General features: G+C 45.6%; 4 protein-coding genes across 8 annotated transcripts in view; 3 read left to right on the forward strand and 1 right to left on the reverse strand.

Annotated features, from left to right (window-relative positions):
* LOC308161467 (chromodomain Y-like protein 2) overlaps positions 1-213 on the forward strand; it is a gene marked incomplete at its 3' end in the record, with an annotated part of 43,191 nt that extends 42,978 nt beyond the window's left edge. The window contains exon 7 of the mRNA XM_080535490.1: positions 55-213. Coding sequence (XP_080391616.1) covers positions 55-213 — 159 coding nt within the window. The remainder of the gene's footprint in view (positions 1-54) is intronic.
* A 7,197-nt stretch (positions 214-7,410) lies between these two features.
* Positions 7,411-10,271, reverse strand: cmc2 (C-x(9)-C motif containing 2). 5 transcript variants are annotated; one of them, XM_080543872.1, is made up of 5 exons: positions 10,210-10,271; positions 9,914-9,995; positions 8,953-9,315; positions 8,685-8,756; positions 7,411-7,746 (listed from the first exon to the last, which is right to left on the reverse strand). In XM_080543872.1, exons 3-5 carry the CDS (start codon positions 9,031-9,033, stop codon positions 7,663-7,665), a joined length of 237 nt encoding a protein of 78 aa, XP_080399998.1. In that variant the 5' UTR covers positions 9,034-9,315; positions 9,914-9,995; positions 10,210-10,271; the 3' UTR covers positions 7,411-7,662. The 5 variants fall into 5 exon arrangements, with proteins under 5 accessions (XP_080399998.1, XP_080399999.1, XP_080400000.1 ...); XM_080543873.1 differs by having other exon boundaries at positions 10,124-10,215; XM_080543874.1 differs by lacking the exon at positions 10,210-10,271 and adding an exon at positions 10,095-10,149 and having other exon boundaries at positions 8,953-9,064.
* A 1,240-nt stretch (positions 10,272-11,511) lies between these two features.
* On the forward strand, positions 11,512-16,030 carry cenpn (centromere protein N; the record flags this gene model as incomplete). The annotated part of the gene is made up of 10 exons (XM_080525964.1): positions 11,512-11,676; positions 13,221-13,266; positions 13,483-13,542; positions 13,689-13,762; positions 14,143-14,316; positions 14,449-14,550; positions 14,702-14,756; positions 14,951-15,060; positions 15,452-15,575; positions 15,924-16,030. 10 exons carry the CDS (start codon positions 11,512-11,514, stop codon positions 16,028-16,030), a joined length of 1,017 nt encoding a protein of 338 aa, XP_080382090.1.
* Positions 16,031-16,771: 741 nt separating this feature from the next.
* atmin (ATM interactor) lies at positions 16,772-22,237 on the forward strand (the record flags this gene model as incomplete). The annotated part of the gene is made up of 4 exons (XM_080550340.1): positions 16,772-17,011; positions 19,349-19,474; positions 19,975-20,174; positions 20,323-22,237. 4 exons carry the CDS (start codon positions 16,772-16,774, stop codon positions 22,235-22,237), a joined length of 2,481 nt encoding a protein of 826 aa, XP_080406466.1.
* Between the last annotated feature and the right edge of the window lie 1,591 nt (positions 22,238-23,828).

Genomic DNA, 23,828 nt, shown 5'->3' on the forward strand with positions numbered 1-23,828 from the left:
ATGTTCATGGTATACGGTATCACTTCTATTGTTGTATGTCTGTTTCTTGGGAAGGTTCTGGAAGAGTCCAAATGCCTGGTGCGCAGCATCCTGAAGGCGGTGCTGGAGGAGGTGAACGAGAAGGAGTGTCAGATGCTGAAGCAGCTGTGGTGCTCCACCAAGGGCCTGGAGGCGCTGTTCACATACCTGCAGAACAAGGTGTACGAGAACTGACCACACACACACACACACACACACACACACACACACACACACATACACACTGACCACACACACACACACACACACACATACACACACATACACACACACACACACACACACACACACACACACACACACACATACATACATACATACATACATACATACACACACACACACACACACACACACACACACACACTGGACACACACACTCTGGACACACACACATACAGGACTATCTCCATGGACAGCCAGTGTGGGTGTTTGCTTCCCTACAGAGCAGCACCTTCAAGGGTTTCTGTTTTGGTCTCTACCCACCAGCAGGGGGCAGACCTCCGACACCTCTGAGGAGTTTTTTAGTGGGGGTCCTCAGCGTCTCTCTGTCCACAAGAAAGGATCCGTGCGCTGGCCTGAGTTGAGCTGTTCTGTTCTTACTGCAGCTCTCATGACCGCCACCTTGTGGAGAGACTGCCTCTGCAAGCCCCACTGCCAACAACCAGGTGTTCACCCCCTTCCTCTCCCAGTCACTGAGGGGCGGGGGACGACGACGCACTGACCTGAAACAGGAAGTGAGGGTGCCGAAAGAGGCTTGCCAGGAAGTGGAAGGGCACAGAGCCAAGATGAGAAAAGGGGGGGGGGATCTCAATCATCTACAATGGGTTCCTATCCTCATATCCCCTTCCTTCCTTCATCCACACTGCTCTGAAATAACAGGGGAAGGTGAAAGCTAATTCACTGAAAGCAACTGCCACATTGCCTTCACCTGTCCTGTTTAATCAGATCAGCGCTAGATGAAGAAAGACAAGGAGAGGAGGCGTTGAGAGTGTTTGAGACGGATCTGACTGTGTGCATGTCCGCCTGGAGGACAAATTAAATCATCTAATGGATAATGCAATCGAAATGCTACTTAATATTAATTTATTAAAATGTATCTAGATCTGTTGCTGTTGCAAAAAACAAGATGTAATATCTATTTTCCATTGAACTGCTGTGTCGATATTGTTTTGCTGTGTATTTTTGTCGTCCTTGTCGAGCTCGAGTGTCGACCAGGGTGTGTTCTGCCTCGGCTCTGAGTGGGAGGAGTGAAAAAGCCAACGCTTTGATCAATATAAGGGTGGAAAACGCCGTTTCACTCACCTTCCACACTCACTCCATCCTCTCCTCGTGGACAGAACGAGACTGCTGGAAAGAGGTCCAAAGATGCTAGGAGTAATGTATGCATGTATGTAAGACCAGTCTGGATGAAGTCTCTATTCACGATGCACAGGGTAGGAGTACCACTGGTCAAACGTATGGGCTCGGTAATAACAAGGACATGACGGGCCGTGTTGAGATGGAAAGCTTCTCCACTCTCTGGAGATTCAGTGTTGTCGAAAACAACAATAGACTTCTGCTTTAATTTGGATTGATGGTGTGTTTCTTTTTTTGGAAATGAGATGTACAGAGCTCCTATGAGACGGGGAGGGGGGGAGGGGGGGGGGTGCAGGGGGCCAGTCTCTGTAACAGTTCAATCATTGTTATCATCTCTGTTTTGGCCCCACCGTTCAATTGTAGATTCAGACGGAGACACTGATTCCTGTGTGAGAGTTTATGAGATAACAATGACTTTCTTGTAGCCTGTTCATTCTCCTCTCTGCCTGTCCTTATTGTTTGTGGAAGGGGTCGGGGTAAACACGCTCACTGAAAGTGGCTATTCATGTAGTCCATGCTGAGCGCCATCCAGTTTCATACATGTTCTTCATGTACTACTCACGTACTAATTACGAAATGCGTCGGTAATATAAAAACGTGCAGTGGAAGTGATTCATGGTGAGTACCCTCAAACCGAGACTCAACTAAAACTACACGAAAACTACGATTCAGATCAGCTTCCCAGAGCTAATGGCCAGGGGGTTTTAGCTCAGCGGGCTAATGCAGTCTTGAGGCACCCAAAAGGCCTTGGTTTCACACACGGTCGGTCACTAAGCGTAGTCAAGTTTTTACGTGAAGTGTGTGATGATGTCTGAAAAGGTCAGATGATCATTTTGATACAATAATAAACCTTGAAATCGGTTCGACATTTGTGTATTTTTGTAAAAGCACAGAAAGAAGATATTACTTTTTTGTCCCTATAGTAATTGATTCAGTCACTGCACTTTGTGTCTGTTTGGCTGTCTGTGTTGTGGACATGCAGTAGTGATGCAGCTGAAGCAGAGAATTATTCTTATCTGCATGTGATGATGGCTTCAGGAAATGATATATATATATCTACATATTGTATGTATGGATATCTATTTTTGGTTTACCCAACGATGACAATGTAGTTCTGTGGAAATTGTTTTGTATAATTCAGGAAACTCGTCGATTTTTTGCAGTTGTACAGTACACATATATAAACGACGTACTGTAGGCTGTGATACTGTGGGATTATATGCATGTAAGATATTGTAAAATAAATGTGTTGCCTGTCCAAAATACTTTATATTTCAGGGTATGTTTTGTATTGCCATTGTAAGCAATTGTTAGAAATGTTTTCACAATTTATTTTTGTATTTATTTAAAGTTAGTGCTCGATTCCCCCTTGGGGTGGCAGTGCCATAATGTCCACTTCTGCCAGAGGCACCTAACCCTAACCCTCACCTCCCTGCTACTGTCCACGTCTTTCTCAAGCCCCCGTTAACACTAGAACAGCTGTGCCTTTTTTACCTACTATATAAAGCCACAGTCTTTACAATGGTAAGCTGCTATTTACACACAATGACCACTAGTTGACCGTCTTGTAAATGAGCCTGCCTCCTACACAGAAAAACTGCAAAATAGCTTTATACTAGCTTATCCTGATGTGATTTTGAAAATGTAAGGATACTGGGTGGTAGAACGCACATATCTAGGAAATGTCATGAAAGGAGAGTGCAAAGATATTTTAAAAAGAAATACTCACAGGGTCAAATTACTCCACCCATGGCTGTTCTAGTGCTAACATGAAACCCTCAACCACATATGGGGCATGCACCTTTAACATGTGTGACTTTAAAATCATAACAAACCCCATTGTCGTTGAGCGTTACGTTATTTGCGAGCATACAGGGTCGCATGGTTAGGTGAAATGATGTTATTGTCAACATGTCATCCTGTATAACCGTTGTCATAGGATGGAATCATCTCCTGTGTCCTTTATGCTTCAGCATGGATTTGATGCCGACTTTTATTTCATTTGAAGATGTTTTTGTTGACGGTATGTTTTTGGGATGGCATATACTGTCATTTGATTTGGATACATTAGAATATCCTCTCCTCCCACAAAACGTAATCACTGATGATTATTATATGATACAGTTTTAAGGTGACAGTACATCCCGTTAAAACAATAGTATTAGTCACTGTACAATGGCCCCTGTTTAGCTTGCTAGCCTCCTAGCGCAAAGGTGAAGATATGATACTCGACCACACATGACTACTATTGCCCTGGCATAGAGGCACTTAAATTAATTTTGTGTATATTTATTTGTGGCAATTACTACATGGCTTTCTTTGACACTATTACAGAAACATGTAACAGTTCCATTAAGGATTCCTTTTTCTTTCTTTTTTTGGAATGCTAAGTGCTAACAACAAGGTTTAATAGTAACAGTACTGTTCTGACAAATCCAAGCATAGCTCTTGAATACAATTGATAGTGTTTTTCTTTAACCATTCTGAATGAGATGAAGATGGAAATCTTTACCTGAATTTCCCTAATTTATTTGACCTTAGTGTTTTTTCTTATTGGTTCATTTGAGAAATAAAATGTACAGTATATTAATATATCAATGGTTTGTTTTGTCCGTCCCTCTACTAGGGCTAATGTTCTGAACCCAACAACAGCAACCTTGTGTTCTGAATAATGATTTGAAGTATATGAACTATAATTGATACTCATACAGCATTTAATTTGTTGTACTCACCCTTGAATATCATTTTATTGTTGTACTCACCCTTGAATATCATTTTATATGTCGCCATAATGTATGCATCTCATCTAAGCTTTCCCAAACAGAAAACATTCTCTACTCCTTCATTTACTCTGAAATCACACCTCTGGGTGCCTTAAGCGGGGTACACACATAAGGAATTTCTGCGATTTCAGCGATTTTCGGATGTCTGAAAACAACAGAAAACGCCCGGTTATCAGATGGATCTTAACATTTTCCTATAACAAAATCCTGGGGTGTGAGGTGTGTTAAGAGTCACTTCTCTTCAATTGTGCAATCAACTCTCCTGGCAACCTGCTCGGAAAATGGGCGTGACCGGCAATCGTAAATGTGAAATGCGTTCAATACTTCCGACCAGAAATCATAGGGTTGCCAGATTGTTTGGTGGAATTAGCGGTTTTAGACTGTGGTTAGGGTGGAAAATGTCATTCCCATCTGGCAACCCTGCTCGCCAATCAAGAAGCGAGCTGACTTCTTCTTTTCGTTTTTCTGCACTTTATTTGCCCTGTCGCACATGGTTGTCTCGTACAGGTCAGTCAGGGTACTACGTTAGATAATAATAACTTTATTTGTATAGCGCTTTTCCTGCAAACGTTGCGGCTCAAAGTGCTTTAAGCATTATATAATCTTAATTTAATTATTTTGTAATTTAAAGGCAATATTAAAAGGATGGGTTCACGCGAGATTTCTGGCTTGGGCAACGAGACTAGAGAGTCCGGAATCTGTCGTTCCCCACGCCCATTTTCCGAGCAGGTTGAGAGTTGAGAGTTGATTGCACAATTGAAGAGAATTGACTCTTAACACACCTCACACCACAGGATTTTGTTATAGGAAAATGTTAAGATCCATCTGACAATCGGGCGTTTTCTCTGGTTTTCTGTCGTTTTCAGACATCCAAAAATCGTGCCAAAACCGGCCAAAAACTCCTTATGTGTGTACCCCGCATTAGACGTTGAACAGTATCTCTTTTGTCTGTAGGATGTATCCATACATTGTGAGGGAACAACGTGGGTGAGCTGCTTCCAATAAACTATGACATTAATTCAAACATGCTGTTGTTGTGCTTTATAGTAATAGATATCTGTTTGTTTTCAGAGTATGTATCATTTCATACACCAACACGTAACTAGGTGCTTTACAGGTCAAATAAATAAATACAGACACAAGGAAGATATTGTTAGAGCCTGTTTGTATTGTATAACTATAACTTGTTTATTATACATAGGCTACTGCAAGAAATGGTTTCTGAAAAAACAATGTACTGCAAAACTAAATGTGTGTTTTCAAGACATATTATCAAGGCATAATTTGTATTATTATTAATCATAATAATGATATTGATTGAATACATAGAGTATAGTGTGCTGAATGTATCCGTTGGTTTTGTTGTGAATCCCTCATCGGCTCCGCCCCCTCCTGCCTCGTTGGCGCTCGTTGAGCCTCATCAGGCTCAAGTGGAGACAGCTGGGTCCAGCTATCAACTCAGGAGGAGGCAGCCCTATAAGAAGCCCCAGAAACCTTCCTCCGACGCTTGATTATTTTGACCCATGTGGTTAGTAGTTTGGCTCTCCCTGTTGTCTATTCTCGTTCAAGTAGTTTCACTTCAGAGTTTTGTTTGTTTGTTATTTTGCTAACCTTAGTTGTTTTCTTTGTTGATCCTCGCTCCCCAAAGGAACCTGCCTCCCCCTGCCTAGACCCCCTGCCTGCCTATCGACTACGTCTCCTGCCTATGTCCCTGCCTGCCTAACGACCACCCCTCCTGCCTATGCCCCTGCCTGCCTGCCGCCTACTCCTCCTGCCTAACCCCCTGCCTGCCTGCCGCCTACTCCTCCTGCCTAACCCCCCCCGTCTGCCTGCCTGCCGACTATTCCCCCTCTCTGCTCTGGACTGGTTAGTACACGTACATATTTCAACACTTCACTCATCTACATATCTACACCACACTAGTTTTGCACGCTAGACACTCACACCCAGACACATAGAGTACAGTCCCACTCACACCTCATTTACATTATCCCGTTCTCTGGCATCCACACATTCCCCCCACTTAGGCCCCGTTAGAGTAGGTTTATTCTTTTGTCCATCATTTTAATAAATCCTTTTATTGTTAGTTTGCCTCTTGTGTCCGTCTGTTCTGGGGTTCTGCCACACTTGACTCTTTTGCTAGTGCTACCATAACAGGTTTGATACTACACATACGACCCTCACTGCATAGACACCTCTATGGCAGGGTTTAAGCTCTTTCCGCATTTATCTTTTTTCAGTCTCCCTGATTACCAGAAATTACTGTGGAGCCTTATCCCAAAACTCTTGAGTCATCCTGCCAGGAAGATGACAGAGATAACATGAACTACCGCCGAGGGAATTACGTTCGCTAAATCCCCTCTAGTAATTCCAAAACTAATTTCTCTTCTTACTCACAAAGATAATGACTACCGGTATGTTTTTTTTTTCATATTTACTGAGTGGCCTTCATTCACGATTCAGGGATCCTCAACCCTAGCTGGAACACACGCTGTGTGAGTCATTCAGAAGTAATCATCATCAACGATTTTTTCGAAACGAAAACGCTGTTGATGCATGGGATACCTAATTGACAATGAGTGGAATTAATGACAATAATAGGATGATCATTGGAGAGAATGGTTCTATCTGAAGGAATGATGTTGACTCTAATCTATGAATGATGTTGACTCTAATCTATGAATGATGTTTACACCCAGCTGGACCGAGGGAAGTCCAGATGCTTCTTCTCATTCTTCGGAGGGGGGGTGGGTGTCCAGGCTTGTCAGTTTGACTGATGTGCTAGACCGGCCACAATCGACCACAGCTTAGAATAGCCCTCAGGTGAGTAATAATGGCTTGCTTTGAAAAGGCTTCAGTTGCTGTGATAACAAATGCACTGGATAGTTCCGGCTGAATGAATGGAACCTGGGTTAAGAATGGCTTTGGCATGGCAGGTTTAGATCTGTTTTGGTTGAATTACTTTTTTACACGGTAATATGTATATTACACGGTAATACAAGTCTACAATAAATTGTGATGGATAATAAAGATAAAGGAGATGACAAAGAAAAGAGAAGGAGAATAAACCTTTTTCTGTAGCCTACACTTTATTCCAAAAGGAATCCAGTGTTCGTGGGTCAACGTCAAAAACAATCATTTTTAACAGTTAACGATCCCAGGGGAGTGGTGGTGTGCAGTCCTCAAAACAGCCCCTCAACCCCCCCCCCCCACCCTCCAAATGAACCTCCACAACTGTGTAGGGATGGAAAATCACAGGACTCTTCATTCTCTATAACTGTCCAAGACAATCCACCATATCCAATACACACAGACGGACACACCGTCTTGTTGCTAAGACATCCAGACAGACAGCAGGGGACTGGAGGCTCCCGGTGGGACGGCAGGGCTCCAGTAAGTGTCCCCTGTCCTCCGGTACCTCTGTCCCCCTGTCCCCTGGGTGTCTGCTCTGCTGGAGGACGGGTCCAGCTGGTGCTCTCACTCAGAACTGCTCCTTGGGGCCGTCTTTCAGCCTCTGCCTCATCTCTTTGGCGTGCTGCTTACTACGCTCCCTCCTCGCTAGTCTCTGTTGAACGGACAGAGAAACACACAGGAACACATATCGTTAGCCTCATAGCATAATTGCCTACGTCATATTTTGGCCAAATTGAGATATCTGCCTAACACTCTACTCTCCTAACACTGCTGCTGATTCACTGGGCATTATTGCCGATGCCATCAGCCTATCAGAATGCTTGTTACATTCCAAAAACACTATCTGCCTAAGTAATCTCTTTGACATAGGCATTTTTGACACTACATACAAAGATGGCTCAGCTGACCGCAAGTGAAGCATGACTTTTATGCTATGAGGCTAACGATATGTGATACGGTCTGGTGAAAAGGTCTGAATGTCAATGGCAATTCTCAATTTGCGCAAAAAGCTTTTTTGTTTTGTGTGTTGCTCGATATAAACAACAGTTTTAGGATCACTGAATACAAGAATCACTGTCTCGTTTGCCATAGGCTTGTAAACAAACGTACGTTTTAGGACGTGTTCAAAAGCAAGGACTGTGTGATCATCTAATTATGTATCGTTATGTGTTTTTAGCATGTTGATGTTCTATCAGCGTGTTGTGATGTGCTACACATGCAGTAAGATGTTAATAGTGATGTACCTTTTTACCCACTAGTTATTAGCAGCTGTTTTGCGTGCGTTTTGATTCAGAGCAATGTTCTCCGGTGTTTGGTTTGAGGTGTACCAACATGCAAATAAGGACATCTTCAACTATTTTTTGTTTACACATGTACACATTTCAATGTATGACACATCATTTGAAAGCTTACAATCTGCACTTTCAGAATCTAGAAAAAACGGGAAAATGACCTTGCCCTACTTGAGGACTTTTCAACCAGACCCTGTCACATATTTCGTATAAGCTTGTGGCATGTGTCAGCCAGCCCCCATCACTCACAAAATCGTTCAATCGGGAAAAAAAAAATCAAATCTCGAGTAGTCCTCACCTCTTTCTTCATACAGTCACGCATGGCCCGGTCCATATCATTACACGTGCCAAAGAACCTCATGACATTGTGCTGAGGATGACCCAAGACACAAAACATGACACACAAAGTATGATCATCTCAAGTCCATAACAAATTAGTAGAGAGGCATTTTTTTCTCATCATGTTGTTGTTGGGTGAACACACGGTGTAGCCTATGTTACTACTGTGTGTGTGTGTGTGTGTGTGTGTGTGTGGACTATTCTGGGTGTTTTGCAGCATATCTCACCTCCGTGTGACACTGTTTCAGAAGTGTTATCAGTACGTTGCACTCGTCCGTGTGCAGGTGGGGCGACAGGTCAGGGTGCATTCTGAGTTAAGGGCTTACCACTCCAACAATACTGGAAAGACACACACAAAATAAAGGAAAAACACTCTACCCTGCTTGTAACTACAAAAGGTGTTTGTCTAGCTAAATATTGATTTGAAAGTAGGCGGTATCGTTACTGCTGGGTGCATGTAAGGACAGATACCACTTTGGGCTGGGTTTCAGTACTGAGGATACTAATGCCTCCAAATCCCTCTCCTTCCTGGGTACTCATGTTACTCCTGTTTTTTTGTTTTTTGTTTTCAGAGGACACTCACCAGTCACCTGCAATGAGAGAGATGTGAAACACGTGAGTTTAGAAGTGTGTGTGTGTGTGTGTGTGTGTGTGTGTGTGTGTGTGTGTGTGTGTGTGTGTGTGTGTGTGTGTGTGTCTGTCTGTTTGTGTGACATGCACGTGTGAATGTAAGAGGGCAGGTGAGGCAAGGCTATTTTCATCAGCACCTATCTCCTCTCATCATGAATCTTATGGAAACAACAAGTCACTTAATGCTGGAGAGAGGGGCTACTGGTTGGATGAATGATGCCATTTTACCATACTAGCATTAAACAGAGCTTTCTAGAATATGTGTGTGGCCACTGGCCAGGTTGTAATGTCATTAAGCATTCAACATGTATGTACTTGTACTTCCAGCAAAGAAGGCAAATAAAGAGATGGTTACATTGTTATGACAGAGAAACATAACATAACAACAACATGTCCTGTAAATCGCGTTCACACATCCCCCTTACCAGGTCCATTCACTGGGAATGCTCTTATGTGTGAAAGGGGTTATTGACAGCAGCACGTGTGGACTGGACACTTATTCCAGAAACAGTTGTGTAGATAGTAATCACCCACAAAGCTGTAGAGAGAGAAACTTACCAGTTTGATAGCGATATCATTTGAGATATCTTCCCTGGACAGAATGACTTGGGGTGACCGTCCAACCAACACAGCTGTGTTCCTGCAACGGCGACACACATGAAGGGCAAACGCAACGTTATTCAACTAGACTAGATCTCGCTGCACTTCTTTAAAACATGGGTTTCAATTTGGAGGCTACCTCTAAACATCCCATGAACCTTAACTGACCGCCTAGTAGTGATTGTGAGAATTTCTAACAAGTAACTGTCTGTGACACTGTAGTAATACAACTGTAATAAAGCGAGGAAATGCACCCTTCGTAACAGCAGAGCGGTCATCTGACTGAGGATACCGTATCCAATCACTACCCGCTCCTGCTGACCCACCCACCATTCACAGTGGGGCTTTTGGTAGAGAAAAGGCGGGTCCTATTCACTGCCACTGCATCATTTGCTCCGTACATATAGTTATAGGAACGGTCTGGTGTTGATAACTGTATGTACGTCTCCTAATTTATTCTGAGCCATACATGTTTTATCTGGAAGTGTCATTATTGATAACAGTTGATGCGTCGCTCTCTGACTGTCGATAGTACATCGATAGAACATCGATAGTATCAGTGCCTGTCCAGTAGACGGCGCTGTAGGCCCACCGTAGAGTTACGTAGAGAGATAAAAAAAAACTTTGAAAGTACTTCCTGTATAATCTGAACAAAATACCATAACTGATTTGAATTCATTTTAAAACTATTTTAACTGATATGAGTCCGTTTGTACTGGTATGCGTATAGTGAGACAGAGATTGCCTCTCGGAACTAAACACGAGCATGGAATGGACAATGTAGGAGGTGGATACATCCAGAAGATGGCAGCAGTGCAACGTTAACGATGCAAGCTGCCGTTAAATCCAACAGAAGAAGAAGACGAACAGGAAATTACGACACTGCACACTTGACCCCTGATGACCCCAGGGTTGCCAGGTGGGGCGGGTTACCGCCGAATGGGCTACTTTTGATCACACTGGGCCGGGAAAAAAAGTATTAAGGCGGTTGGGCTGGATAAATACCATTTAGGCGGTATCAAAATGTCAAGGCCTGAAAGTTAAAAAATAATTGTAAAAATTAAAAAAAAATTAAAAAATGCGTGAAGTTAAAACATACACTCTAGTAGCTACATACAATGTGCAGGTTTTTATTTATTTTTTACAAACATCATTGGCAACAGACATACAGTTTAGGGGCAGAAGATGGGCACCCGCCCAATAGGAATTAGTGGTTTTCTGACAATATAGGTTTTGGGCTGGGTTTTTTGTGGATTTAGCGGTTTTTAGACTGCGGTTAGGCTGGAAAAGGTCAATCCCATCTGGCAACCCTGCCGATGAATCCGATTGGTCCGTTCATGTCTCTGTTAGGCGGGTCTAATTCCAAATCGCGTTTTCTACCTAAACAGAACATCTCTCTGTGTTTACAGTTTTAAACGGAACATCTCTCTGTGTTTACAGTTTTAAACAGAACATCTCTCTGTGTTTATAGTTTTAAACGTTTTTAGACACTGTTGCCAGTAAAACGTAGTTGCGGTGTCTAGTATAGTTGCATGTCTCTATAGAGAGCATTAAGCATGACTGACTCCCAGCTCCTACGTCGGATCCTAGGACGGATCCCCTCTCAGAGGCTCAGGACCACCCTGCCCATGTGGACCCGTCTGTCCCGGGAGCAGCAGCAGACGCTGGACTTCACACAACCCAAGTCGTTGTTTACGGAGAACCTACTGGCTCTCTGTGAGGTACCCAGCACATAACACATGCCTCCTCTCACAGCTCACCGTTAGCTCGCTGGCACAGTCATGCTATAATGGTCATGCATTTTAAAATCTCTCTCTGACCATGGGCGTCAGCAGCTTTTTGAATGTGGGGGGGACACTTGTTTTTCGGGGGGTCTGGGGGTCCCCCCCCCCGAATTTTTTTAAATAGTAGATTCAATTTCCTGCATTCTGGTGCGTTTTACACCCAAAATAATCTCCCTCTTTCTTTGTTTTTCCTTGGAGCTGGCATGGTCTGCAATTACTGACTACTATTATGTTTTGGTTTAACTCACAGAGGCCTGACACTGACACGTGGCACTTTTTAGGTACTTTATTAAATATGAAGATTCAAAAAGAATCAAAGAGTGAATTAGAAAAGAATGAGGTAACTTTGAGTCAACAAATTGAATAAAAAGTTATGAGGAAACATAAAATATGTACCTAGGCTACTCAGAGCCTATTACAATCAAACTTAGCCCTCTTCAGTGCATTGCAGAACATACAACTATAACAAACCCAAAAAATCAAAGAGTGAATTAGAGCTGTCTCCACTGCCCCTGCCTGCTGCCCCTGCCTCTGACTCACTCTCACTCTCAAGTCTCAACCACCTATATCAGGAGAAATGGGGATGCATTGAGCACTTGTTCATATTGTTTTTCTCTAATAGAACATTTGACATAGAAATACAATCATCAATACAAAAAATACAATCACAAGCATTTTAGAAATAGAAAAATAAATGGAACAGGTGTTTTCTTCTTATTTTTTAACCCTAGCTCAAGCAATCAGATGCAAAATTGATTCTTTGGGTGGGTGCAATGGCCAAATTAAATAGTGCAAATGCTCAGGGCAATGAACACGGGCAGGAGATGCAATAATGACAGGACAGGTAAGCACTGTGAGGTGTTTGTCGCCATTCTGTGCTTTTGATGACATTTCGCCTGTGTCTGTTCTGCATTTAAACATGTCTAACCGCACTAGTAATGCCTAACAAAACTGCTAGTGCCATATAGCTGATCTAGCTCGTATTTGGTTGCTAGTAGGCTATGCTAATTCCATTGCTAATACAGAGAATGTCTCATAAGGTGCTAACATTCTTATCAGAAAAGCTGGCTGTGTTTGACCTTGGGAGAACGCAATGTTGCTGTTTGGCCACTCACGGGAAAACTTGGATGACTTTGACTTACTTTTCTCTTCTTAGAAAAAAAATTCCTTATATCCATCTTGGTGGATGATCTAAATATCGTCTTGCCTCAGTCTGAATGTTTTGATGTGCTGCTGCCGTGTTAAAAACAGAAGTAAAACGCGGAGTGGACTTCTGGATATGGGCAATCCCCTACTCATAAAGTGGAACGGATTTGATTGTGATGCAATGAAAATAACGCTGACCAGTCATGCAACATATTTTTGATGGCAAATGTGGGGGGGTCCAAACGACCTTGTTTCAAAGGTGGGGGGGACACGTCCCCCCCCAAATATATGGTGGTGACGCCCATGTCTCTGACTCATGGCTTTGTCCTTCGTAGGTGAACGGCTTGACAGTGAAACATATCACGGAACTCGAGATGATCTGTAAGTGAACGGTGGTGTGATAGTGAATGTTATTGAACATGTTTCTTTTCAATTGTGTGAGTGAGAACCTATTGATCAGTGACCAGTGGGGTGGGGGGCTGTCGACGTGTTTACCTTTGTACATCGGTGCATCAGTAATGATAACCAATCTTTCCAGTGATGCTCGTATCCATCAGAATGTGGTGTAATGCACAACGTCCTGACAATGCTTTTCAGATGTCATTGAGAATCCTAACATGGGGATGTGGCACGCCTTCCAGCTCCTTGATGCAGCGGGTAAATAAAATTCCCTAACACTTGTAGAGACTAGCCCAGAATAAACACATGAACAAATTCGAGACACTCCTTTTTGAAGTTGACAATTCAAAATGTCCTATTGGCGGTTCCATTCACCACCAGTGTGTGCTCTTTCTCTCCCCCAGACGACGCAGCCTCCGTAGAACTGACCCTGTTCAAGGAGCAGTTCAAAGCCCACCTTTCCCAAGTCGTCAGCCATGTAAGTAAGCTCGCTCATAGGGGCGCTTAGGTGGCGTAGTGGATTAAGCGCTGACCATGTACTGCAGGGTTCCCGGTTCGATTCCAGCCGCGGACATATCCTGCATGTCATCCCTTCTCTCTCTCTCACCCATCCTTCCTGTCATAATCTCTACTGTGTCTGTCATTAAAAAGAAAAATATGAGTGGGACTGCTTTTTTAATAACTTTAAAAAGTAAGCTCGCTCATCAGCATCGCTGACAATCCACACATTCCTAGAAAGACATAACTGTTGAGTGTATGTTTAGCCTACATAGTACAGTATAATGGCCTATGTGGTACTGTAGGCTATGTGTGCCAACTCCCATTCAATATCAAACTGCATTTGTGTTCCCATACAAGGTTTCTATCAAAATTAAGAAGCACACAGATGAGGGGATATGGATACGTATCGCCTGGGGTGACAACTTCACAGGACCCAACCACCTGAAGCCCACCTACGTCGTCCACCATCTCCAGACTCCTTACGTCTTTGTCTGCAACCTAACCGCAAAGCACAGGCCTCTGTTCAACCAGGTGAGAAGAGGTCAAATTACCCCCCCCCCCCCCTGTTACGATGCCACCCCCCGCAGTGTGTTGTGTATCGGATGGGGGCCCACCCCCCCTCCCCCTCCCCCTCCCCTCTTCATGAACTGCTCTGTCCCGCAGGCCCTGCTCCTGGCCACCAGGTACAGCTCTGTAAAAGACGCTCACCTCAGCGGACGCAACCTCACTGCTGTCAAGGACCTGCTGATGAGGCAGTACCAACAGGTACAGCAAACTCACACCATGTCTGATGCATCATAAGTGGGCCCCCTACGCCCACCCCATTCAAAGACGCTTACTGCTGGTTTTCCATGGTTAAGTAATTACTGACTGAAGAGGCTTTTATGGTATGTATTATCTGTTCCTTCATTCATAGGTGTTTCCAACCAAGTACTCAGATCCTCTTCAAGAGAAGACCTCACCCCCTACACGTATGTTGTGATCATTAAGGCATACAGTTAGAATGTGTACATTAGAAATCGTGGCTAAAAAAAACAAAGCCAATTGTGAAATGCAGCACAACCGTTAAAGTATGACTCAGATATTTGTAGACTTCATTTTAGTCTGCGGCAAAAGTTGTTTTCGATGTGGTTTGTTTCAATCACATTCTGTTTTCTGTTTGTAGACCCTGGTATAGAGAATGAACATGTTGAGAATGCAACAAACAGGTGTCAGATGGCCTGCGAAGCCTTCGGCGACGGGCCGCTGCCTAAACTGCAAACCGCTGTCTACAAGGTACGAGGGTTGAATACCCGGGATTGTGGCATTCATTGTGGCATTGATTCACAAAAGACCGCTGCTCTGTCTGAAACAGCTAGATATACTGCTGTTAGACCTGCCTGTCAGACCAGGGCCCGGTTGTTCAAAACCTTTAATCTGGATCAAAATGATCCCGATTATTTTTCTCTGATCCAGGATCAGATCGTGCTGGCTGATTTCCCCCTATACGACACAACATCTGCCAGATAGATCTGATCTTGGATCAGGGAAAAAGAATCAAGATCATCCTGATCCAGATTAAACGTTTTGAACAACTGGGCCCTGCTGATCAAATGAAGAGACCATGCGTATGCCTGCTGTGCTGTGTGACTTGTAGTAACAATCACATGTTCTGCTCTCTCCTCAGTTGGAGACCAAGTTCAGAGACACCACTAACCAGGTCATGACAGACAGGGATGAGCCCTTCAGAGCCATGGTGAAGTTTTCCAGCACAAACCTCCTGGAGTCACTCAGCCACGCTGTGTCTTCAGGTAGAACATACAGCTCTTTCATATCTTCAAATGGGAAAACACAACATCCTATAGTCAGAGCTGGTACAGTGGCACCAATGGTTAAAACTAGCTACATTGTACACTACCAAGTGTTAGTTAAAGCCATTCATATGTTCAAATGACATGTCGGTTGTAGAGTTTATTCTCTTCAACGCCATCTGTGGCCACAAGGCGGCAGAGATACCACGACTGACATTCATCGCTTCTTTCATTATTATTCTCCTGTAGTTGGGAGACTGTGCTGTGTTATTTTGTGTCCCCTCATCCAGGAGGCTGTGTGGTTTCTGGGTCTGCTTTTCAGTAACGGCTTGTGTTTGTGTTTGACAGGGATAGCCTCCGCCCCAGTCAGCAGCCTGCTGTCCTCCATCACCCAGAAAGGAAGGAACCACTTTGTCATCACAGACTCTAGTGGCCCCTCACAAGCCCAACATTAAAACATCTGACCACCTAGAGATCTGATATCATCTGATATTGTGTTCCATATTTTTTAGTGATATGATTTATTAATATGTTCTGTCATGATTTTAATAGACAGCGCTGGTTATTTCCAACCCAGTCATATTTGTAGTGACCACAATACCCTGGGTTATTGGATTTTGTATGTTATTTTGTATTTGTACACTTTGTATATTATTTTATCTATATTTAATGATGCCGATCTCCAGTTCAGAACTGGGGAGACTACAAAAAAGTCTGTCTGTCTGCTATACAAAAGCTTGATTTAATTTCAATAGTCACTATTGTATGGTAGACACTACTTTGGAGATATCTGTTTGGGGTAATTGGGGTCATCTACATTTAAAAGCATTTTATTATTATTATTATTATTATTGTTATTGTTATTTGCCAATGCAAATGTATGTTCTTAAAGAAATAGCCAAATAAAATATTAACACTTTTCACGTTATTCAATAGTCATAATTGTCTCTGTACAAAGAAACCATAATTCCTAAAAACATGAATGTGTTAAGAAGAAGATGCCAAACGCACTGACGCAGACTCACGCAGACTCACGCTGGAGTGGGAGGGGCCTGTTGCTAAGAAAGGGCTCCCGGAAGTGGACGCTGCGTCCCTCGTATGTGTGTGCCTCTGCTGTATCTCGTCGTGCAGCTCGTTGTGCAGCAGGAGTAGCTGAGGCGGTGGGCAGCGCTCGTCTACCAGTTGTCAACAGAAACATGGCTGCCTCTGCTTCGGGGAAAGCATATTGCAACGATGACGCTTCTATCGGCAATCCTAAACGCAGCGAAGAAGAAGAAGCCCTCCTCTCCCAGCCGCGGGAGATCATCAGGCCGTCGGTCACGGAGCTGACCAAGGAGGTGCGGACCAACATCCTCTGTACGGTGGAGGGATGTGGCAAGATCCTCCCCAACACGCCGGCCTTGAACATGCATCTGGTGAAGTCACACAGAATAAAGGTAGTGGCTCGCTGCTGGTGTCTAAATGAAGCCAACCTTCACTGCCTCGTTTATGAACTGAACTGAACACTGTGTACCTGTCTGACGTCAGTATGCTGCTGACCCTAGTTTAAGGCAAACGCTTGGGAAATGCAAGTCATCAGAGAGCTCAATGAATGTCTTATAATGTCCTCCAAGTTGACTAGTCTGACAAATTATGGCAACAATATCATATGCTTCAATTTCCATTGGTATGGTATATGACAATAGTGTTGTTGGCCAACATGTTGCTGTCACTTTGATTTAATGTTTAGTTTTTTTTTACAATTCAATATTGTTTTAATTATAGGCCTATATGTGTGGACATGATATGATTTGTGGATTATGGTGTCAGTAATCAGCTACCATTCATGAGTTTCATGTAGTCCAAATCAAAGTCATGCTCACACACACAAGTCATTCAACAGTCACCTCAACAAAGTCATCAGGCTGATTCTGTCTCTGGAGAACATGAAGCGTTCATCCTCCATCTACAAAGGTTCCATTCTATCCAAAATGCATGTGTACTAGCCTAGTTTCCACAACCCGTGCCGTGGGAGGCCTAGTGATTCCAGTCTCCCTCAAATGAATGCTTTTCTCCGCTGGGATAGCTTGTCTTTTGTCTCGCTACAGACTACGGTCTTTGTTTAAAAGGTGAACGTCTGAATTTGAATTAGCTTAAACTCTCATACTGTAAGCACTCCAGCAGCTCCTGCCTGTGATCCCAGCTAAGACTGCTTACCATTCTGAACTGTCAAGTACTGAACTGACCCACAAGGTAGAATGCAGAAGAGAGAGAGAGAGAGAGATGGAGAGACGGAGGAGACAAATGCATGAAGAGAACATAATGTCAATCTTTGAACAAAATGGTGTCGAGTGTGCGTGGTCTTAGATGTCCATGGGTGCGTTAAAATGCTGACAGTAGGGGTAATGCTACCCCAGCCAGCAGGACAGGACAGGAAAGCAAAGCCTTACTCAGTCTCAGTTGCTTACACAATAGGCTATACTTTGCATTATTAATGGAGGCAGAACTAGATATTATTTGGGGTTATGTTACACGCATGGCTGTGTTTACGCCAGATTCGAACACTCACCGCATGACCCCGCAATATTATCAGTCAGATTCCCCAATCTGTCATGCCCCTGCCTAGCCAACTCCGCCTACACTGCATGATGTGAGATTAAAAAAAAATCAAAAAATTAAAAAGCCAGAACTGCACTGCCTGTATGACTGACTGCTCTGTGTCTGTCTGCAGGGAGGGGAGATGATGATGGAGTATCATGGCAGGGAAGTTCAGAGGGATGGTGGTCTGGCCCAGGAACAAACGCAGGCTGAATCTTAACCTGCTTCTCTGCTGTCAACTGTCAACTCTGTTTGTTCTGTCTACTGCCAGGCACTACCACAGACAGACAAACAGACAGACAGACAAGGTAGCAGAGAGCAATTGACGGAGAGAGCAATGTGTTCCTACCCTTTGAAATACACGTATGATGTTGATAATAAGATACTTAGAGAGAACCAGATGTGGTTATCTCCCTCCTACGGGGCAGTAGATGACCCTGGCCGTGGTAATGCCTCCAATGCTGCTCCTGATTATCATGGCGAGGTGACCCCCCCCCCTGTAAGGCACACCGAGCTCCGTTTCAGTGTTGTCCTCTTACATAAGCATCGTGCTGTTCCATCGGTTTAACGCAACGTGCTGACAGCTGCCTCAGTAACGCCGTCCGGGGACCGCCGGGAGTGGGATGATGAAGCACGCCAGAGAGCCAGCGAGCTCTGTGCTGTTAAGATAATTACTTTCACCTCAACCCGTTTTAAGAGTCAGACATAGGCCTTTCTCATACTAGACTGGCTGTTACATAACGTCTGTTTTCCCCCAATGAGACTCTCTCGATTTGCGCCGGCATTTTGGATTCGTGTTCATGTGTGTGTTTGTGTTATTTAATACTGTACTACAGATGGTAATTTCCTTCAATTTGGGAAAGCATGACTATCACTAATCGTCAACATGCTGCTCCGAGAATAAGATTAATCCTGTTAATGTTGGGGAGGTTGTCGGACTAGGCTTGTTCGGGGACCTGAAGGCTCATAGGATCGATGCCTTTAGCTCAGCAGGCTAACACAGTCTTTGAGTTGTGCGGATGAATCGCGCTCGCACCTCCCGGTCATCTCAGGGACGACCTGGTAACCTTTTTGAAAGGGAAATGTGCTCAAAGCTCAATTTTGTACAGTGAAAACCATATCTTTGTGTCATCGTTATCACATGTCTGACCATAAGTGAATACGTCCTCCCCTCTCTCTCTTCGTCTCCGTTGCAGGACGGTCTCGTGAACCCCACCGTCAGGAAGGACATGAAGGGGTCCCAGAAGCTGTACTGTTGTCCCATCGAGGGCTGTCCCAGAGGCCCTAGCAGACCCTTCTCCCAGTTCTCACTGGTGAAACAGGTACCGCAGACAGCCCCCGCATCACGTCAGCATGGCTTAAACAAACAGTCAGACTCACGGGGCTCGTTTAATGAGCGGAAAAAACACACACAGTGTTCTCCCTGGGTTTCCCACCCGTTATTTTCCAGGGAGTTCTCCATTTGGATCTCCCCCCGAGGACTCACTGTATGAGGAAAAATAATGATGATCTCAGGCCTTTTTTAAGGAAAATCTATTTAGAGCACATTCAATGCTCTTGCTATTGTTCATTTTCTCACTGATTTACTGCCAGGCAATCAACTTCGAATTTGGTATTTTTGTCAGCCGTAGTCGGCGCCCCTGGAGCAATTAGCGGTTAAGTGCCTTGCTCAAGGACACACGCAGCTCCCTCCTGAGGCCTCAACCTTCCGATTGCTAGTCGGCCCTCTCTAACCTCTAGGCTACCACCGCCCCCACATGCATGACGGGTGTGTCTCCATCTCATATGCTACAATTGTGTCCTTTTATCTGCTGTTTGACAGCACTTTATGAAGATGCACGCGGAGAAGAAGCACAAGTGCTCCAAGTGCCAAAACGGCTACAGCACAGAGTGGGACCTGCGGCGGCACATAGAGGACTGTGGGAAGACCTACCGCTGCACGTGTGGCTGCCCTTACGCTAGCAGGGCGGCGCTGCTGTCCCATATCTACAGGACCGGCCACGAGGTCCCAACAGAACACAGGTACACCACACACCAAAGTGACAGACGTCCATGGGATGCAGCTGGAAAACATGCATGAATCACACTGAAATTGGCATCTGTTAAGGTTTGCTAATGTGCCTGCTCGCTAGCTGCTTTATATATGGCTGTCCTGTGTCCTGTGTCTCAGGTACCCGCCGGTGAAAAAGCGAAAGATGGATAAACTGATCAGCGGCGCGGCGAAGGTCAAACCCAACGAGTCGACGTACCGGATCATAAGTACCGACGGGGAGCTCTCGGAGGGGTCCCTACAGTCGGACAGGTTCTGCCACGCTCCAGACTCGAACGTCAAACAGACCCACAACCCTCCCATCAAACACCTCCAGAAGCTCCTCCTCCCCAAGCCAAAGATGGCCCTGGTGAACGTCCCTCTGATGCAGCTCGCCCACCTGCCCGTCCTGCTCCCCTCCACGGAGAGTGGGGCCCTGCGGTCCGTGGTGCTGGCGGTGGACAGCCACGGCTCCTTCAGCACGCTCCACCTCCTGCCCCAGTCCATGGGAGCCATGGTGCCCCACCTGGACGCCAAGACCCTGGGCTTCAGAGACAGCATGCCCGCCTCCCGCTCCAGCCTGGGCCCCATCAGCACGGGGGTGCAGGTCTGTCTGGAGCCCGCGGGCTCCGCCGACGACCCCGCCAGCGCTCTGGGAGGCCACAGAGGGAGGAGCACCTCCACCAACATCCAGACGGACATCTCCTACCTGTCCAGGGTGCCTATGGTGGGGGCGGGGGTGGGGGTGGGGATGGGGATGGGCGTGTGCTCCGTAGGCGAGTCGTCGGTGTCGTCCGGAGCCCAGACAGACATCAGCGTGAGCGCCCAGGTCCTGCTGCCGGTCAGCGTGGAGACCCAGACGTTCCCTTCCTCCAAAGCCAAAGCCACTTCCACCTCCACCATCGGGGCTCAGACAGAAACCCACGCCCTCGGCCAGTTGCCCTGCTTCCTCCCCTCCTCCTCCTCCTCCTCCCCCTACATCACCAGGCAGACCCAGACCAGCCGGCCCCCGGGCGGCAGGCTGGAGGACCGGGTCCAAATGGACCAGCCCATCATGTGCTCCGACTTGTTCGGTGAGGGTGACTCGCTGAGCGTGTCCACGCAGACCGGCCTGGCGGACGGACCCTTCAGGGCCCACCGCTCCGCAGAGGACTCGCTCGCCGTCGCCGACAACGACGGTCTCTACGGCGACAACGAGAGGTCGCCGGGGGCCGGGATGTGTTTCAGCGTGCAGACGGACGAGCTCCACTCGAGCGGTGTGGCGGACAACCAGACCCAGACCATGGCCCTGTTCAACGACCTGGAGAACATCCTGTCCGACAGCATGACGGGTCACTCTCTGTCGGGTGATCACCAGGCGTTGACGGACAGCTCGTCGGGCTGCGTGCCGGGCCTGGGTCCGGGCCAGGAGCAGCACGCCGGCATCGACTTCGACTTTGAGGAGTTCCTGAACGCGGCTCACATCCACACGCAGACCGAGGAGAGCGAGCTGGCCGGGCTCGGCGCCGACACGCCCCTAGAGTCCCTGGACATCCAGACGCAGACGGACTTCTTCCTCCTAGAGGGTCTGAGCCAGGGGGGCGAGGGGGCGGGCCGGGCCCAGGGCCCCAACGACCTGGAGCTGGAGATGTTCGACACCCAGACCCAGACGGACCTCAACATCCTTTTGAGTGCGGCCGGCGGCCACATGCCCCTGAGCAGCATCCTGCACCAGTCCAGCTTCTCCATGAGCACCGAGTCCTCGGACACCGAGACTCAGACGGACCTCCGCTCTTCCTCGCCGCCGCTGCCCCCCCCCCACACCCCGCTCGCCATCTCCCACGGCGACCAGGCGAGGCTCCTGAGCAGCAGCGCCGAGACGCAGACCATCACCAGCAGCGCCTCGGACGGACTCGGCCACCTCTTCCTGACCAGCAACGAGACCCAGACGGTCATGGACGACTTCCTGTCGGCCGACATGGCGTGGAACATGGAGTCTCACTTCAGCTCGGTGGAGACGCAGACGTGCGAGGAGCTGTTCGCCCTCTTCCAGCACGCGGAGAAACCCAACAGCTGAAGGGGGCCCCTCCCCTGCAAGGACGGTTGTCCTCAAGCCCTGCAGATGGATTTCCGGTGTTTTCTGCCTCTCCCTGGGAGGCCCTGGCCTCCGCTTCATCTCTGCAGTCATCTAGGTGGTTTAGGTGAAGTGGGACTTTAGTGAGTCTAAGAACATTCCAAAGGGGTACCATTCCCAGTTGTCTCCCCTGATAGCTCAGCAGCACTTTATTAATTAATGGACATGATTTATCAGCCCCGTTTACATGTTTATTTGCACAACAAAAACATATGACTTCTTTAATAGCCTTTATGTTGTCTGAAAAGCCAGTTTCCTCCAACATTTCAACGTTAAAGCACTACTACTGCTAGCTGTCTTGTTTGCCGTGAGATAGTGAAGGCTATACCTTGAGAGCCTTTCGCCAACCCTATTGCCATGGAATTGCTTCAGGCAGTTTTAATGTGGCACAAATTAGTTTGTGGATTGCTCAGAGAAATTCTGCCGGCTGCCTCACCCCCATTGTTCAGACAGTGATCGTGAAGGGCACCTTTTTATCTGAGGACGACTCTCTTCCCCCCAAGCCGGGTCACTATGAGTCCAGTTAGCTCGCAGACTAGACTGTCATCGTCTTTGATTTATTAATAAGCTAGCTGTAATGAATACAGCGGTACAATAATGTACAAACGTTTTAGGTTCAGTTACTCTCTTGTCACTGTGAGTAGATTGTGATTGTGTATGTTCTCCGCCTGATCCTGACCACATTAAGCCCCACTGAACAACATCAGCTGACTGAATAGTGCATTTTTGTATCAATATAACATCTTGTGAAACTTCTCTTGAACAATCTACTGTAAATGTTACTGTATTGGTCATAGTGGTTGGTGTTATTACACTACTTGTTACCCAAGTTACCTCATTTGCACAACCTCCGCAGTCATGCTTGATCTATGACATATTTGTAAAGACATGTTGGTTGAATGTGAACTGTATTAAGAGCTCTCTAAGTTTGAGTATTTTTCCATGTTAGATTTTGTTACGTTGGTGCCTTAAACCAAGTATTTTATATTATTTATGTTTTTTTGGACGCTTATGTTGGTCAGTGATACCCTATGCTGCTTTAAAAGGAAAGGAGGAGTTCAGGAATAAAGTGTGTAATGTTTCCGAAAAGTTGAATTAAGGATTAATATTTAACATTATTTTGACTTATCTTTTGCATGTTGAGTACCTCTTATTTTCAACATGTTGTTTCTTGCACGAAATCAGAATGCCTTTTATGATTTGTTTTTTAAAAAATAAAATGCTGTCATGTTATGTCACAAATTCACGATTGCTATGCAGTATTTTGTCAAAAGCAGCATTGTTCATAATTCTACCTAGAACCTGCAGAATGTACCTGGCATGGTGCCGATCCATAACATGGCTGTGTTTTTTCACTGCATCCAAAAGAACCTGGGGCAGGACTGGTTCCTTTTTACAATATATTATTATTATTATTATTATACATTTCATAACAATGTATTGTATCGTACCGTAACATTACTTCTTTAATTTATGGTTCTTGAACTTGATTATTAAAACTCTGAGGACAAAATGCCTTGCTTTAAATACATGT

The sequence above is a fragment of the Nansenia antarctica genome, assembly GCF_963989245.1.
Source record: "Nansenia antarctica genome assembly, chromosome: 1".
Taxonomy (NCBI): domain Eukaryota; kingdom Metazoa; phylum Chordata; class Actinopteri; order Argentiniformes; family Microstomatidae; genus Nansenia; species Nansenia antarctica.

Coding starts and splice junctions, on each gene's coding strand:
- cmc2 (XM_080543872.1), bottom strand. CDS start 9,033: ATGCACCCTGACCTGTCGCCCCACCTGCACACGGACGAGTGCAACGTA. Junction 8,757..8,952: donor TGAAACAGTGTCACACGGAG/GTGAGATATGCT, acceptor GGTCATCCTCAG/CACAATGTCATGAGGTTCTT. Junction 7,747..8,684: donor GTGACTGTATGAAGAAAGAG/GTGAGGACTACT, acceptor TCCGTTCAACAG/AGACTAGCGAGGAGGGAGCG.